Genomic DNA, 16,004 nt, shown 5'->3' with positions numbered 1-16,004 from the left:
TGCTGTATGAATGGATTCGGAGCAGAAAGCACTGACACTATTCTATGCCTGAAATCATGGTTTACAATTTACCAGCACTAATGCACTACCAAGCAAATGTTAAACGTCCTACAGTCCCACTCTCGGCTGATTTCAGCCAATATGCAGTATATGGGCCATTGACGTTTTCAGTAGCAGAGGTAAAGTGGTGCAATCACTAGAAGTGATATAACCCTCCATTTTGTGGATTGAATTAATATCACAGTTGGTGAATTCTTTACAAAACACTCAGTCCATGTAAATTATATTGTACCATCCATTAATGCACCAACGTCACACTTAAGCTGTGGTTGCACCACCCTTATAAATCTCCTTCTAAAAGTGTCAAGGATACCGTGTGTTAGCTTCAGCGCATCTGACCAAACAACCCACCTTGTCATCTGGCGGACACATGTACAGGTTCTGAAAGGTTGCAGTGAAGTTTTTGAGGAACCTCGGGGCAAACATGTCCTTGTCAATGCCGAACTGATGGCGAGACTGGCGTACAATGGAGTCCACCACATAGAGGCCTGGCACCTTCAGCTCTGGCTTACACTTGAGGAGCAATGACAGAGAAGGGCAGCAGATGAGGCTCACACTTCGAAACAACAACAGCGTCTTTAGTAGTCTATTAATTTGTGCTATCTACAGTTTCCATCATCCTTCAGGTTACTTCTATATATGACAAAAACATTTGTGAAGGATGATGAATGAATTTCACATTAATTGCTGTGTCAAAAACTGAGACCAATAGTGGTGGAATGTGCAGTGTCTCTGTTACATGGCTGGCCTACCTTTTTGATGAACTTCTCCACAATCTGTACAACATGCTTGTATAACTGTGTACACAGAGAAGGAAAATGGAGAAAAAAGGGGGTAAATCAGTGATGATGAACAAGCGCTTTAGCATCATACAACCAAATATATATCCTGCTACATTCCTTGTAAATGTCTGTTCAACGTACCTTGATGGCCTTTATGGCAGATTTTGTTATTGACATCATTTTAGCCCGTGATATGGGGGGCTTCATGTCAATCATGGAGAATAACTGTACAGAGAAACACACAACAGGAAGGAGGATCAGCACGGACAACTCCCATCTTCCAGGCCAACACCATCCATACAGTCAGTACACACCCACTTAAAACGGGTGGCAGAATCACATTTCAACCCAGGTCAACAACATTTACATAATAATTTCATCATTACACAAGCGAGTAATGAACCTATGGTCTTAAGGAGCTTGGACAAAGCAAGGGGAACAGTGCGATTCCATAACAAGTTGTGTGATATGCCTGTAGTTCAGAGTAAACGCTGGTTAATTTAGGAAGACATGTAGTGTAATCAAAGATTCTCTGTTCTAAAAAGATAGCCAGCTGGTGACGTCAACAATAGGATGGAATGTTTCACCAACCAAGTACTTCTGGTCTCCTAAAAAGGCGTGGCCAAACTGTCAATCATCGAACACCAGCGCAGAATCAACCAATCACGTTTCCTAAATTCATTTGCTACGCTGGCGCTGGGAGAACTCCGGTCAGAGAAACAGCCAGGCAACGTTTAACAGCAGCATCACGCACTATTTTACAAAACCGACCGCCCTGGGCAACTTAATATGATAACTTTATGTTGCCGTGGTCTCTGCACTAAATCAAAATGCGTTTGATATTTTAGATGGCATAGACGTGAGAAATACAGCCACTGTGAACAAAATCAAGTGCCTGCAGACAGAGCCACCTGATTCATGCAAGGTTGAACGACATGACAAGACGGCACAATGATTAAAACTTGTGTGGCTGGCTTAGGTTTTTTTTTGTTTTTTTAGGCTAATTGTAACCTATGTCCAACCAAATTAGTTAGGCTACATTCACTATGAAAGACGTGCTGCTTGAGTTTATACATGACCTCGTGTATAATTTTGAATTAAATTTAATCAAGTTCATGCAATCGTGGTCATGACTTCGTATGAAATATAGGCCTAGCCTATTGTGCTACACAACTAGGCCTACACGGACGTTTTTTTGTGTTCATAACGTGCTTAGAAAGGAGAGGATCATAACTGGACCAAACTGAAGTCTGCACTGGAGACAGAGCCGACATATAGGCTGATGCAGAAGCATGACGTGCTTCAGATAGCCTAAACAGACAAGTAGGCTATTTAAATCCATGATGTCTAGCAGCGCGTAATGTAACCATATTCACCTACAATCCTCAGCTGTCATTATTCCCGTCTATGGCATGTTGTTCTAGACACATTTGTGCGTTCATATCGTGCCTTCAGAGGATCCAAGTGCACGGAACTGTAGGCCTACCAAATTTTGACTAAAACATTGCGCTGCACATGCATGACTAAAAATCGCTCAATAGCCTGATAAAAACCGAGAATATCCAGAGAGCGCAGGCTACGCAGTGCCAAACTCGAACATTTGGAGAGATAACCTACAGCTATCAAACTCGTATCCTGCATCTCGTTAGTGCATCGTTGAGCCTATCCTCTATTTTCTCATGTCAAGATTCACGGTTTTTAATCCAATATTTGCGGAATAGTAGGATTTTCTGTTCTTTCTGCTGCGCTGAAGGTGAAAGTTTTTGGCTCTTGCGTCTGTTAACTTAGTGTCTCGAAGGACATAGGCCTATTGGAGGCTGCTGGTGTGGCTCAGTTGCAGAAGTAGTATAGCCTAGTTCAGATACACCGCGTTGTTCCGTGTGGTGCGTCTCCAGTTGAATAACTTAGAAGGTGAGAAAGTGGATCGCACTTCTGGTTCTTCTTTTCATCTTTTTATTTTTTACATAGCAGCAGATGTGGAGACACTGACGAAGGTAGCAGCCAAAACGTTTGTCTACACTTTTGCTGCTATGTAAAAAAAAGAAGAAGAAGAAGAAGAAAAGAAGAACCCGAGTGCGATCCACTTTGCTCACCTTTATTCAACTGGAGACGCACCACAGGGAAGAGCGCGGTGTATCTGAACTAGGCTATACAATATTTGCGAAATTAGGCTAATGTCCGAGTTAACCAGCCATCTCTGCTAACTTTTGCCCTGCCTGGCGCAACCTGTATTTCGTTTAACAGTTGACTGGATGAGATGATGCTGAAGTGTCATGCAACACAGACTGCTGCAAAGAGTAGCCTATTGAATGAAGTCGACAAAGCAGTAGCCTAACGTATGCATTTGCCATCCAACTGTTGTCATTTATTTGCAGTCATGGTATTGTGTCTCACTAGATTTAGGCTATAAACCCGTGGACAGACTGGGGAGGGGCGAAAACAGGCTACTTATGGACAGCACTGAAACGGAAACGTGCAGAAATGAACATCAAGCTTTTAATAATTTGTCGAAATTACTAGCCCATTTCACAACAGACGTGCAAAGTAGACGTGAACTAGGGCCTACGATGTAACAACAAAACAACATAACAAAAATAAACGTCAGGGCTCCTTATCAACCGCTCCTGTTTTCACGCAAAGCAAAGCGACCGGACAAACAGCTGATGTGTTGTGCATGCAGACTATCTACCACCAATAATAACTACTGTAGAGCAAGACGTGAGCTGCCGTGTAATGTACTCTGTGAAACCATTGTCCAGATACAAGGCCTACCAGACCTGCCCCCCCTGGCCCCTGCACACTGCAGTTGAACATACTTGCACAAGGCTTCTCGCACCCAAAAGGCCTGCTTCCACAAGGGTGAACCAACATCTAATAGCTCTCAACATAGCGAGAGGATACTTGTGTTTTAATAATGTAGCTAATGCTACCGTTAGCCAGATCAGGTATGTAAACATTAGATATACGTGGCACCAGAGATTACAAGCCAACTGGATAACGTTACCAACTACAGCAGCAGAGTTGGGCCCCAATACCCGTGGAACATTTTAGGAGTCATGGCAAAAGTTGTAAATCATCAATAGCAGCTAACCCCACTAAAACACGTCCACCCCTGCAAGCAAACCCGCCAGCGACAACCACAACCGCGGCTAATAATTAGCACTTTAGCTAGCCAAGTCACTTTAGCCTTGCATTCCTAGGGTTGGTTGGAAATCTCAAACTAAATAAACCGATATCCAGTTGATGTATCTCGTAAAAACACACCCAGGAATGAAAGCAATGGTTAGTGTACCACCAGGCGGATCATCGTATGCCGTGTTAGCTTAGGACAGTTTATTTAGTTCTGTAATATCTCTCCGACAGCTAACATTAGCTTTCTAGCAGACACTGCAACACCAGAAAAAATAGAATCACAAACCTCCGTGTTGAACGCGTTGACTGCATCCATGGTCACCGTAAAAGATGCGCTTCGATACCGTATTCTGCAAACTTGTTCAGTTTTTCATTTATCCTTACAACCTTATTGAAAATACATAATATTTTCGTCGCTACGACATGTTTCGCATGTGCCCTCCAAAGCGGGCTGTGTTCAGGAACATGTCGCCGACGGACAGGAAGACAAGTGGCTAGTTCAGTGCCCAGCATATTGCACCAGATGGCGCTCTATCTCAACGCCAGTGTCACAGTTCTCAAACCATAGAGGTAGAAAATAACACTAGAGAGGACTCCGCCCCCCTTTTTACGGCAATCTGTAGCGGCCATTATCTGTAGGTAGATCAGAGAAATGGAAATTAACGGAGAACGAGGCTCACCTCTGTCAAAAATGGCTTAATCATGAGAAAATGTCCATCAACACACTATAGAAGGACAATAGTTGAAGTGTGTTGCTAACTATGATCATAAAATATATTATTTGATTTTAAATGTATTTTATCGACTCATATGATTTAAGTAGATATTTAGCCTGACATTTCAAATCTGGTCTTTGATTAAAGTTATACTTCATATTTACACAGTTTTAGTCAATTTCTTGACAGGGGTGGGCGTGTTCTCCATTGACTTGCATTGCCTGAAGTTACCTACACTACCTACGGAAGTTGGGAAGCTCCTGCTGCCATTTCCCAGTGCTGTCGCAAATTGCGGTGTCCTCTCTAGTGTTATTTTCTACCTCTATGTCTCAAACATTATTGTGGGGCCTACCAAAACTGTGCGAAGACCAACACAATCAACCATTTCAAGTAATTAAACGAATTTTTGGGCACTTTTAGCCTCACCAGTAATAAGTAAGGGTTAACGTTCGGCGAGAAGGTCGCTACCGTGGAATAGCAGCACGACAGAGAGAATCTTTAGACCCCGACTCTGAAGTGCTGCTATTCCACAAAGCGACCGACTCGCCGAAAGTTAACCCGCTTATTATATGGATATATTTAAATGATTCACACATGGTGGGGACATTTCTTTAGGCCTATTTAATGTTAAGATTGTTGCTGCGCAAAACAAAACAGTGCCGTTGTGGAACACCGCTAGACAACAGCTAGGTAGCCAGGACAACAGGTGTTGTCTATCACAGCAGCTGATTAGAGTCTTGTTGAAAAGTCGCTTTTGCAGTGAAAAGTCTTGTTGCCATTGGCAGCGATCTGTTATAGACCAACCCGTCCGTTATCGAAAAATAACAGACGTGCGAACGTTGGGGAGCCCCGTTGAAATGAATGGAGCATTCGACAGATGACGTCACACCATATAATAATAATCATTAATAAACAAACAAACAAAAGAAGAGCTCTTTTCCAAAAGGCTATATCCACCATTTTTGACTTTTTGCATTTTAATATTGTAATTGACTGTTAAGAAGTCCTATCATCTAGGTGTGAATTCTTGCCATTCAAATGTTTTGAGAACATACTTTTCAAACCTCTATAAAATGCATTTTGCAATGCAATTCAATGGAATGCCCAATACAAAAATGTCAATTTCCCAACATTCTATAAAATGGATATATCTCATTTTGGAAAAGAGCTCTTCTTAAATTAACCTATTGGATTTGGCTCTCAAAGACCCCCGCCCCCCCCTTATGTTTATGCAAGAACACACACACACACACACACACACACACACACGATGGGCATGGGCTGCCTCATTTTGTGGCAGTAGAAAACCTGTCACCGCAGATACCATGTCCAACTCCACAAATTCCACAGACTATTTTTGGGCATATGAATACTACTATGGGGTCTTGGATACAGTCCCTGTAGATGCTAGTCAGCTGAAATACAACAGATGTGAGTAATTTCATGGCAAAGGTGACCATATGTTTTAATGATGCTAAGGACATTTCAGCATGTGAAAAATTGTGAAGGAAAATTTGGTTTATTCCCCTATAGACTCCATTGTCATAATTATGTGGGTCACTTTGGTATCGTTAATCGGAAGCTTCTTCTTTCTGTTGGCATACGCGTCCCGATCGAACAACCTACCCAGGTAAGTGGAATTTACTGTTGTTTATACTTGCACTGCAAAGGACTTCCATTTCCTTTACCTCATAGCGGTTGATATTCAGTTAATTCATGAAGTTACCATATACTGTGAAGTCAAATTAGGCCTTTTTGTCTTTTCTTTACTGTAGGAGTCACAGGCAGACCAGAAAACGCAACTCCTCTGACTGCAGGAGAAGCCACAGTTCCCTCTCGTCAAGATCATTTGTATAACAAATATTTCATTTACATTCCTTGACTGACATGCAGAAAAATAGACAATGACTTCTTGAGTTAACTGCCGTACATTTTATTTAATATAAAAAAATGCAAGTTGTAGAAATGTTACCTCTGAGACAATATCTGTATGATGAAAGTTCTAATGCATATTGTTATTCATCAAATGTTCTTTTGGATGTTAGAATTACATTGTTGCTGGTCACATTCTTTCTCGAATATAAAAAACCAACACACAAAAAATCAGGTCACACACATATGGCAGTGGTTGTGTATATGTTTATGTAAATTATGAATTATGAACATAAACATAAAATATATGTTATGTAAATAATCAAACAAAAGCAGTACATAAAAAGTCAAACATACAAAATAAAAAAAATCCAATAATTGAAATACTACTTGGTCATGATTTAATATACATTTTTTTAACAAAGGCATCATGTTGGCATACTAGGTTCCAGCGAGGCTGTGAGTATCTCTCTGCACATGATAACTAATGGAGAGTTGGACGTTCCTAGTTGACCTTGTTCGGACGTCACCAGTCTGACATGGTTGAGGAACAGGTCGGCGGATTGCACCCCGCTCCACAGCTCATGGATGTACATGGAAAACAGCAGCAGTCCGGCCTCTGTGGGGGAGTCAAAGGTCAGAGAGCAGGGGTCAGGGTATTTTTCACATTAGTGCAGACAGAGATTTTACTGCAATCTGATCTGAGCCAGGGCCATCTCTTGTTTGTTTGAGCACAAACTGATACATTATCGAGTAGTAGACTACGGCAGACATTCTCTTGTTGTATTTAAGTGCTTGTGTCGCACCTTGCTCAGCTATTGTTATTTTTTAAGTGCTCTGTAATGACAATGACTATCAACATCATTTGCCCATTACTGGTTACATTTTATTTTTCACATCAGAGGGAAAGAGATTCTACTGCTATCTGATCTGTCTGCCTAGTCAGGGCCATGTCTTGTTTGTTTGAAGTCGAATGCTGAAAAATTATCATCAAGTAGACTTCTGTAAACATCTTCTTGTTGCATTTGATTTTCGGTCGAGCACTTCAGTCAGGTGTTATTTTTAAGTGCTTTATAAATAAAAAATGACCACCAACATAATTTCGCCATAATCCGTAATTTTGAAGCAAATTTTATATGTACTGTATATACTCTGTGTGTGTGTCTGTGTGTGTGTGTGTGTGTGTGTCTGTGTGTGTGTGTGTGTGTGTGTGTGTGTGTGAGAGTGAGAGAGAGAGTGAGAGAAAGAGACAGAGAGAGACAGAGAGAGAGAGAGCTTCTGTGTATGTTTATATCGCAAAAAAATACCACATAATGCCTTACCTCTTCTAGTGTGGTCCTCCGTGGTCTCTGTGAGGCAGGTAGTGATCACCGTCTGATGCAGTGCTCCCTGGGGAACGCCCTGGGCCTCCAGCAGATGCAGCATGATCTCAGTCAACAGACCCAGCGCCTCTACTCTTCCTCCTCCTCCTCCTCCTCCTCCTCCACCAGCAGTGGCGCCCTCTACTAGACCTCCACACTCACACGCAGTGCTGTGGTAGAGCCGCAGGAAGTCCACTTTCACACTCACGTCTGCCATCAGAACACTTATGATGCCCCTGTGCTGTAGCACCACCTTGTGGAGCCATTTGGTAAAGTTGAGCACGTCGCTGCAGTCATACGGTGCTACGGTGGAGGAGGAGGTCAATGTCCTGAGTGACCATTTGATGAGCAGACCAGCCGTGGTGTGAGAAGGGCAATCCACAGTCTCAGCGCCGGCAGACTGAGGCACCTCAGGGCAGGTTTGGGGCACCATAGCACTTGTATCAGGGCTACTCTGGGGCTCCATGGAGGTGGTAGCAGGGCTGGGTTGTGCAGTATTAGACGATGTCGTAACTGATGACAGAGGTGGTGTAGCGGAGGTGGTAGCAGCTGGTGTGAGGGGCCTGGGCTCCCAGTGGGTGAAGATGTTCCTCAGGAGGGCTTTGCAGTCCTCCAGCAGCCCCTGGTCGCGTTCCTCAGACTCTCCACCTTCGGCCTCCGCCTGCTCCTCCCCCCCACCTCGGGAACGGGAGCTCTGCTGTTGCGAGGAGCCCTTGGACCCTCGGACTCTGTCTCTTCCGACCCCTGCAGAAGAAAACATCAAGATCCTCCTCATCAGCACCTTCGGGCATTATCATCAGGATTATCAACATCATCAATATGATCAAAAACCAACACCACCACCATCATCATCATCATCATCTCCTCCTGTAACTGAAGTTGCCTCATAATCATCAATATCATTACCAATATCCTCGCTACCACCTTCATCACTGACACAATTGTTATCATGATAAGCATTTTTGAATTACTCAACTGAACTTGCTTTATATACATTCTTGTTTCAATGACCATGGCATGGATAGACCGTGATCGGAAATGATACAGCCCTCATTCCTCAAGGTTCAAATGAAGTCAGAACACCACACACTTAGTCAATCTCTCAGAATAATATCATAGGGATCTCTACTCTACTCACCGAGAAGGTCTTTGAGTGGCTGGCAGGTTGATGCCAGGCCCAGCATGGTGGAGATCAGAGCGGTGTCCTGTGCCAGTGCAGCCCAGCGGTGGAGCAGGGGAAGCACGTCGGTGTCGGACAGGAGCGGTGGCTTCAGGGTCAGCCAGCCCGCCTCAGCATGGGCCGCCATGGCTGAGTCCTGGTGCGTCAACACAGAGGACAGGGTCCGCAGGAAAGGTTTCAGCTGAGGGGCCTTCATACCCACAGTCCTGATTAGAGAAGAGAGCAGATACAGGATTTATTACAATAATTATTAGGTAAAACTTAACGACCCCTAGCTTTAAAAGAGAAACATAATTTCAATTTCCTTGTATGACCTGTGCATAGGAAGAACCTGACAAAACACCTGACTTGAATTCATTTGATGCTTTTCAGATATGTAAAATCATTCTGTAGCACAAAAGAAAGTAGTAGTTTCTACCTACCCATCTTCCACTTATGATGGTGTTTCAGTATGTGTTGAACATACTAATGACAAGGTTGTCGACTTTTTTAAGACATTATCTAGTTGACTTGAGCAACACTCAATCTTTCCCGACAGTTCTGGTATAAATCAGTATCAGTAAACCTTATGAGAATGCGCAATTGGTGTAGCAGCCTCTGAGCCTGAAGAAGATCCAAGCTATTCTCTGCAACATTCATACCTGAGGTGTTTAATGACGCTGAGGAGCACACATAGGAAGTCGTTGATGAGTGGTAAGGGGAGGCACTTGGTGGACGACTGGGGCTTGTCTTTCTCCTCTGGGGTAGAGCTGCTGTCCTCTGCCTTGCCTTCCTTGCGGCCCAGGTTAGTGAACCACAGGGTGTGGGCCAGCTCCACAACCACACTCAGTAGCCTTGGACTCACAAACCTATGAAAAATACAATTAACAATTAAGACAAAAGGATCGCATTTAGCACTATGTTGTGAAACACATATGCAACTCAAGAATACAACTTTATATCAAATCAATTGAAATATTTTGACGACTAATTTTCATGAAATATAACATAACATATAACATATAACATAACATAACATAACAGGATTCTTCGTTTGATATTGTTGTATGATTCTGAAGTGTATTGCACCTCTTGTCCAGCAGCTGCAGCAGCCATGTCAGTAGTCCATGAGCTTTGGTGAGGTTATAGGCTCCTTTAGTCACACGGGCAGTTTTCCTCAAGACGTTTAAGATCAGAATCTAGTAGGAGAAACACACCAGAAATCAATTAAATCAATCAGGTCTCAGTCACCTTATGCCCTATTCACATGGGATAAGAATTACCTGTGGACCTCTGTGAAAGTGTTACCTGTGCGTTACTGTACGGCATACTTGCACAGGATAAGCAAAACACATAATTTTACTGAATGTACTGAATTTTACATCAGGTAGTATGGAGGCATTTGTTAACAGGCTACAAGCACGTAGGCAGTGTTGACATTAGTCTAGGCCTCCGCCAAAACACAGGCGTAGACACAGTGTCCCACATGCACTCGTGCACTTGCACATGCACACGCCACACACAAACTGTGTACCTGTGTTGACTCCTCACAGAGTGGGCTGCTGCAGAATCCGAGTAGGGTGTGGTAGAGACCCTGCTGGTCACACAGCTCGTAGCAGTAGCGGTCGGCAACACCCTCCTCCAGAACAGCCAGCATCCACTCACGCTCAGATTTATGCTGCACAACACAAGGAATAATCAACAATACATTACATTAACATTCACACTTTGCTGATGCTTTTTATCCAAAGCAACTCAGTTATGAACAGGGTATTTGGTTTCAGTCCCTGGGGCATTGTGGGGTTAGGTGCCTTGATCGAGGGCACCTCATCCATGGAGTGTAGTATGGGAGTGGAAGGGTGGGATTTAAACCTGCAACCCTGTGACCTAAAGCCAATCTCTTTAACCACTAGGCCACGGCTGCCCCACACATATCATACTCAATCACTCCCACACTCAATCAAATAACAATCACTCACTCGCTCTTGATCTTTCACAAACAAACACACCCAGTCAAAATAACAGACACTATAACATACACACACTCTCTATACACATGTTCTGGGGCCCACCATCTTTTGTCTCATCTCTTTCACACACACATGCGCCATCTCTCTCTCAATTTTTCCCAAGGCTGGGTCCTCCTTCATCACATCTGTCTCTGTCGTGATAACATCACAAGAACAACACTCACTCGCGTAGCAACGGTGACGAACATCCTTCACCTCCCTCCAAAGGAAAACACAGATGCGGCCCAGATAAGCCTGAATACACTTCCCATGGTAATGAAGAACTAGATAAGGCCATGGCTGAGGGCTTGACCATATCAGGTGGAAACACAAACACGTGTGTTCTGTGAGGCTAAAGGGGGTCCACATAGTAGTGTACAGGGCTCTACACTAACACCAGCCAACCGGCCCAAAAGCAGGTAAAACTCCAGTTTGGCAGGTAGAGAAGACCAACTTACTAGCCACTTTGACCCATTATTGAGTGTGTGTTTGACTAACTATTTAGGCTAGTGATGAAAAAGGTTAATTTAGAGCCCTGGTAGTGCAGCACCACGTACTAACTTACCTCCAAATCATAGCTGTAGAAGAGTTTGAAGAATTCAGGGACGCGCTTGAGGTCCAGGTACTGATGACCCAGCAGGAACTTGTTGATCACCATGTACATGTGTTCCTCTAAATAGCAAACAAACAAACAGCAATGTGTCTCAGTAAGTCTTAGTAAATCTTGGTAAACAACACTTACATAAACTGCAGGTTACAGGGAGTTATCAGGGACAGATCAAATAATTACATTTGTTGAAGCACTTTTAACCTAAATCCTTAAAATGCTGTACGGAAATTAATTCTTATAATCTAGCACATTAACACGTATTTACTCATGAATATATGTGTTTTTAGGTTTACAACCATCTTATTCTGTGACTAAATCCAGTAGTGAACCCACCAGGTCTCAGCATCTGTTGGGCCACTTTGGCCACATAGGTGGTCATCACGAAGGGCACTCTCAGGTTCTGCTGCTTGATGCCATTCCTCACCATGTCCAGCAAATACAGCAGCTGCAAACGACAACCAACTCAATTAATAGCAATCTCAAACAACAACCACATCAACAACAACGACTACTACTTTTCTTATAACAAGTAAAAAAAAACGGAAGCTCAATGTGCATAACAGTTGAAGCAAGAATGAAGTACCAAATGTCAAGGATACAAGGATATTGTATTGTTGCTACACCCATAGACAAACCTGTATTAGCAAGGTGCGCTGGTGAGTGTAGTTCTATATACAGTATGTATGTATTGGTATGTATTGGCCTACCTGTCTCTTCCCTTTGAACCGCGCCCCCTCAAGATGCTGGTAGAAGCAGCCCAGTACTTGGTAGGCCGCCGCCCTGATCTTGGGGTCATAGCTGCTGAGGGAGGCAATGGTGAGCCCCAACCCGTGGCTGGACACGAACTTCAGACAGTCGATCTCGGACTCTGGAAGTGTTAGAAGGATGTGGAATAAAGACAATTCATGATCTACTGGGCAAACACAGAACAGCATAAACCTTTCGCTCAGGTAAAATGCAGCATCTGTTAATGGTTAAAAAAAGATAAATGAATTTGAAAGTATCTGACATATCCACAGCTGGAGCTTCTCATCCATTTAACCCGTTAAGACCAGAAAACACATCTTTACCACAACCTTTAAAGGTACACTGTGCAGGAAATGGTCAAAAAAGGTACTGCAACTATGCTGCTCATTGAAACTGGGCTGCCTTTTGCCAAATTTGATCTTAACATAAAAGTTTACTAAGTAATAAACAAATATTATCTAGTATGGTCCAAGTAGTCATTTTTGCAGCTAAAAATGGCTATTTCGGGAAATTCAAAATTTTTCCAGTCATAATGAATACTTAGAATTTGATGGTGGTGGTAAATATTCATGAAAAAGTTAACATTAGTGAATGGGCAGCATGAATTCTGGAGTAATGCAAAGTCAGAGAGTCTGGAGCTCGCACTCAAAAAAGACTTGAAAAGAGATTAATGAATTCTGGAAATAAACAACTACAAATCTCACACAGTGTCCCTTTAAGATGGGCTGCAGAATCTAATGCATATTTTCCTTTAGCAGCGTTGATAATTTTGTTGAATTGTTTTGACCCGTTAAGTCTTAATGGATTATTGGATTTTACCTACCCTGTGCTACACTTTATCTTTTTATTCCTATTTTCCAATTTATATTTGACGAGATTCATTGCAAAATGACTTTAATGCCATTTTTTGACTTTTGCATTTCATTCTAGGAAATTACTCTTCAGACGTCCTATCATCTATGTGTGAATTCTTGGCATTGAAATATTTTCAGAACATATACCAAAATAAACCTAAATAAAATGCATTTTGCAATGCAACGCCCAATAGAAACATGTCTATTTCACTAAAGTCATTTGGCAAGGAAGCTCTTCATTGATACTTTATTTGAAGTGTCTTCCTCACCGGGCCGCAGCAGGGCGCTGAAGAGGGGCAGCATGAAGCAGGGGTCATACAGCTCACACAGGCTCTGGTCACGCTCAGCATCATGACCATCTGACTCTTCTCCCTTATAGATCAACTCCCTCCCTTCCTGTAAGTTTGGGAAAAGAAAAAGAATTACAAATTACTGGACGCACGTGTGTGTGTGTGTGTGTGTGTGTGTGTGTGTGTGTGTGTGTGTGTGTGTGTGTGTGTGTGTGTGTGTGTGTGTGTGTGTGTGTTACCTGTGGTATGAGTCTGCGTTGTTGTGGGAAGTGTGCGATGGTGTTCTGCATCCTGGTGGGGTTGAGCAGCCCCATCACCTCCTCTGAACTGGGCTGTTGCCATAGCGACGGCCCCATACTTCGCCGGGTCTTATGGTGCTCCACTGCTGCGGGGCCCCATAGCATTGACCTGGAGGACAAACACACACGTAAGCATAAGCACATGCGCACACAAACGCACACACATAGATACACAGTGCCTATATAAAGTCTACATACCCCAGGTTTTTGTGATACTATTAAATATTAGTTTATTACTTGGTAAATATTCATGAAAAGATCAAATTTCGCAATAGACAGCATCGTTTCAATGAACAGCATAGATGCAATACCTATTCTGACCATCATCCTGCACAGTGCACCTTTTCTTGCAGAAAAACTCTTCAAATAGCACTAGTACTTACTGGAAGTCGACGAGGCTGCAGTCACTCTTCTCGTACTCCTGAAGCAGCAGGAGAAGCTTCTGGTCTGCAGACACCATCACAACATCAAAGTCAATTTTCAAAGTCAAAGTTGTTTGTTTGCCATTTGTGTGTTAAACTAGTACTCCTCTTGCACACACCATCGGATCATTGTCATATATTCATTGTGTCAAATGGATGCCATGCAATATTTATGATATGCTACGATGTATCAATAATGCAGAATATGTGTAGTTATGCATGTGATGTCCACATTTATATTTGAAACAGATAAAAGATTTGTTGAGGTGGGCAATAAGTGCACTCAACTCCAAATTGATTTAAAAAAGATCTTTGCCCACAAATAACATCAAAATGGAGCAATACCTCAAGGCAATGCTGGAGGGGATGTGGTATGGTGGGGGACCACACACATATTTTTTGGGACTGCCCGATTATCTCTGATTACTGGCAAAATGTACAAAAAGAAATTAAGAAATGCCTATTACTAGACTTGCCTCTAGAACCATCATATTTTGTCCTAGGGGTACTACCTGATGATCTTGATGAAAATGATGATACTGATCTATTACGAACGCTTCTCTTAATTGCTAATAAAGTTATTACGACCTTATGGTTACAGTCTCAACCACCAACAATTGAACTATGGAAAGTTAAAATCCAGGAGGTTTACAGCATGGAGAACATGACAGCGTTTTTAAATTTGAAAATGGAAGTTTTTTATTTGGAAGTGGACAAGGGTTTATTTTCATTTAATGTAGTAATTTTTTCTCTCTCTCTCTCTGATCCCTTTGCTTTAATATTGTGTATGATTGTTTTTATTGTATGCTTTTTTTGAAATAACGTATCTGTTTGCTGTGCGTTGATTGAAAATAAAAAGAAGTTAAAAAAAAAAAAAAACTTTGTGTGTCAGCAACTGGATCAGTAGTACATTTGTTTTATTGTTTTACATTTGTTTTAACATGAAACACAGATGTTTGGTCTTAGCGTTTTTGAGTGTGTGTGTGTGTGTGTGTGTGTGTGTGTGTGTGTGTGTGTGTGTGTGTGTGTGTGTGTGTGTGTGTGTGTGTGTGTGTGTGTGTGTGTGTGCGCGTGTGCGCGTGTGTGTGTGTGTGTGTGTGTGTGTGTATGCGTGTGTGTATGCGAGTGTGTGCGTGCTTTTCTAAAACACAAATGGACAAGAAGTGTGTATGCTACTACTGGATGCCTTACTTCATTTTCAGGATAACCATGACTATTTCTACCACTCTTTTCTACCATCACCTCCAAGCACATACTAAGCTTAACCACTTCACACAGAGCCACTATGTCTTAGAGAGCCTCAGACCAGGTTTATCGCTGCAGGGCGTCAAGCTTAAGCACCACTAGTAAAAGATTTATCACTGCAGGAGATGTGGAGGGGATCAGTTCACTCACCTGCCGTGCTCAAAGTGGCTCTCTCACACTTTCTCCATCTCTATCTCTCTCCCTCTTTCACACACACACACACACACACACACACAGACACACACACGCATGCATGCACGCACGCACGCACGCATACACACGCACACACAGGACATGTGAAGGGGATGAGTTACTAACCTGCGGTGCTCAGTGTGGCTCCATAAGCCCCCATCAGCACCACAAAGTGCCTCATCTCACACACAGAGGGGCTCCTCTTCACCAGGGCCAGGGACAGAGACGTCAGGGCCTCTACAATAACACAATAG

The 16,004-nt window shown here is 42.8% G+C and overlaps 2 protein-coding genes across 2 annotated transcripts in view; both read right to left on the bottom strand.

The window, feature by feature from the left end:
• The window catches only part of LOC134454109 (SR-related and CTD-associated factor 4-like), a 37,366-nt gene extending 32,925 nt beyond the window's left edge, over positions 1 to 4,441 (bottom strand). Inside the window, exons 1-4 of the mRNA XM_063204901.1 lie at positions 4,261 to 4,441; positions 984 to 1,067; positions 813 to 857; positions 412 to 573 (exon numbers count right to left, since the gene is read on the bottom strand). Coding sequence (XP_063060971.1) covers positions 412 to 573; positions 813 to 857; positions 984 to 1,067; positions 4,261 to 4,290 — 321 coding nt within the window. The 5' untranslated portion in view covers positions 4,291 to 4,441. The remainder of the gene's footprint in view (positions 1 to 411; positions 574 to 812; positions 858 to 983; positions 1,068 to 4,260) is intronic.
• A 2,172-nt stretch (positions 4,442 to 6,613) lies between these two features.
• The window catches only part of urb1 (URB1 ribosome biogenesis homolog), a 43,461-nt gene continuing 34,070 nt past the window's right edge, over positions 6,614 to 16,004 (bottom strand). Inside the window, exons 27-39 of the mRNA XM_063205930.1 lie at positions 15,877 to 15,987; positions 14,275 to 14,338; positions 13,832 to 14,000; positions 13,572 to 13,698; positions 12,409 to 12,569; positions 12,035 to 12,146; positions 11,657 to 11,763; positions 10,617 to 10,760; positions 10,172 to 10,281; positions 9,745 to 9,951; positions 9,062 to 9,309; positions 7,885 to 8,667; positions 6,614 to 7,181 (exon numbers count right to left, since the gene is read on the bottom strand). Of these exons, the coding sequence (XP_063062000.1) occupies positions 6,991 to 7,181; positions 7,885 to 8,667; positions 9,062 to 9,309; positions 9,745 to 9,951; positions 10,172 to 10,281; positions 10,617 to 10,760; positions 11,657 to 11,763; positions 12,035 to 12,146; positions 12,409 to 12,569; positions 13,572 to 13,698; positions 13,832 to 14,000; positions 14,275 to 14,338; positions 15,877 to 15,987 (2,534 nt within the window). The 3' untranslated portion in view covers positions 6,614 to 6,990. The remainder of the gene's footprint in view (positions 7,182 to 7,884; positions 8,668 to 9,061; positions 9,310 to 9,744; positions 9,952 to 10,171; positions 10,282 to 10,616; positions 10,761 to 11,656; positions 11,764 to 12,034; positions 12,147 to 12,408; positions 12,570 to 13,571; positions 13,699 to 13,831; positions 14,001 to 14,274; positions 14,339 to 15,876; positions 15,988 to 16,004) is intronic.

Source organism: Engraulis encrasicolus, chromosome 8 (assembly GCF_034702125.1).
Source record: "Engraulis encrasicolus isolate BLACKSEA-1 chromosome 8, IST_EnEncr_1.0, whole genome shotgun sequence".
Taxonomy (NCBI): domain Eukaryota; kingdom Metazoa; phylum Chordata; class Actinopteri; order Clupeiformes; family Engraulidae; genus Engraulis; species Engraulis encrasicolus.
This window is presented reverse-complemented; position numbering and strand designations above follow the sequence as displayed.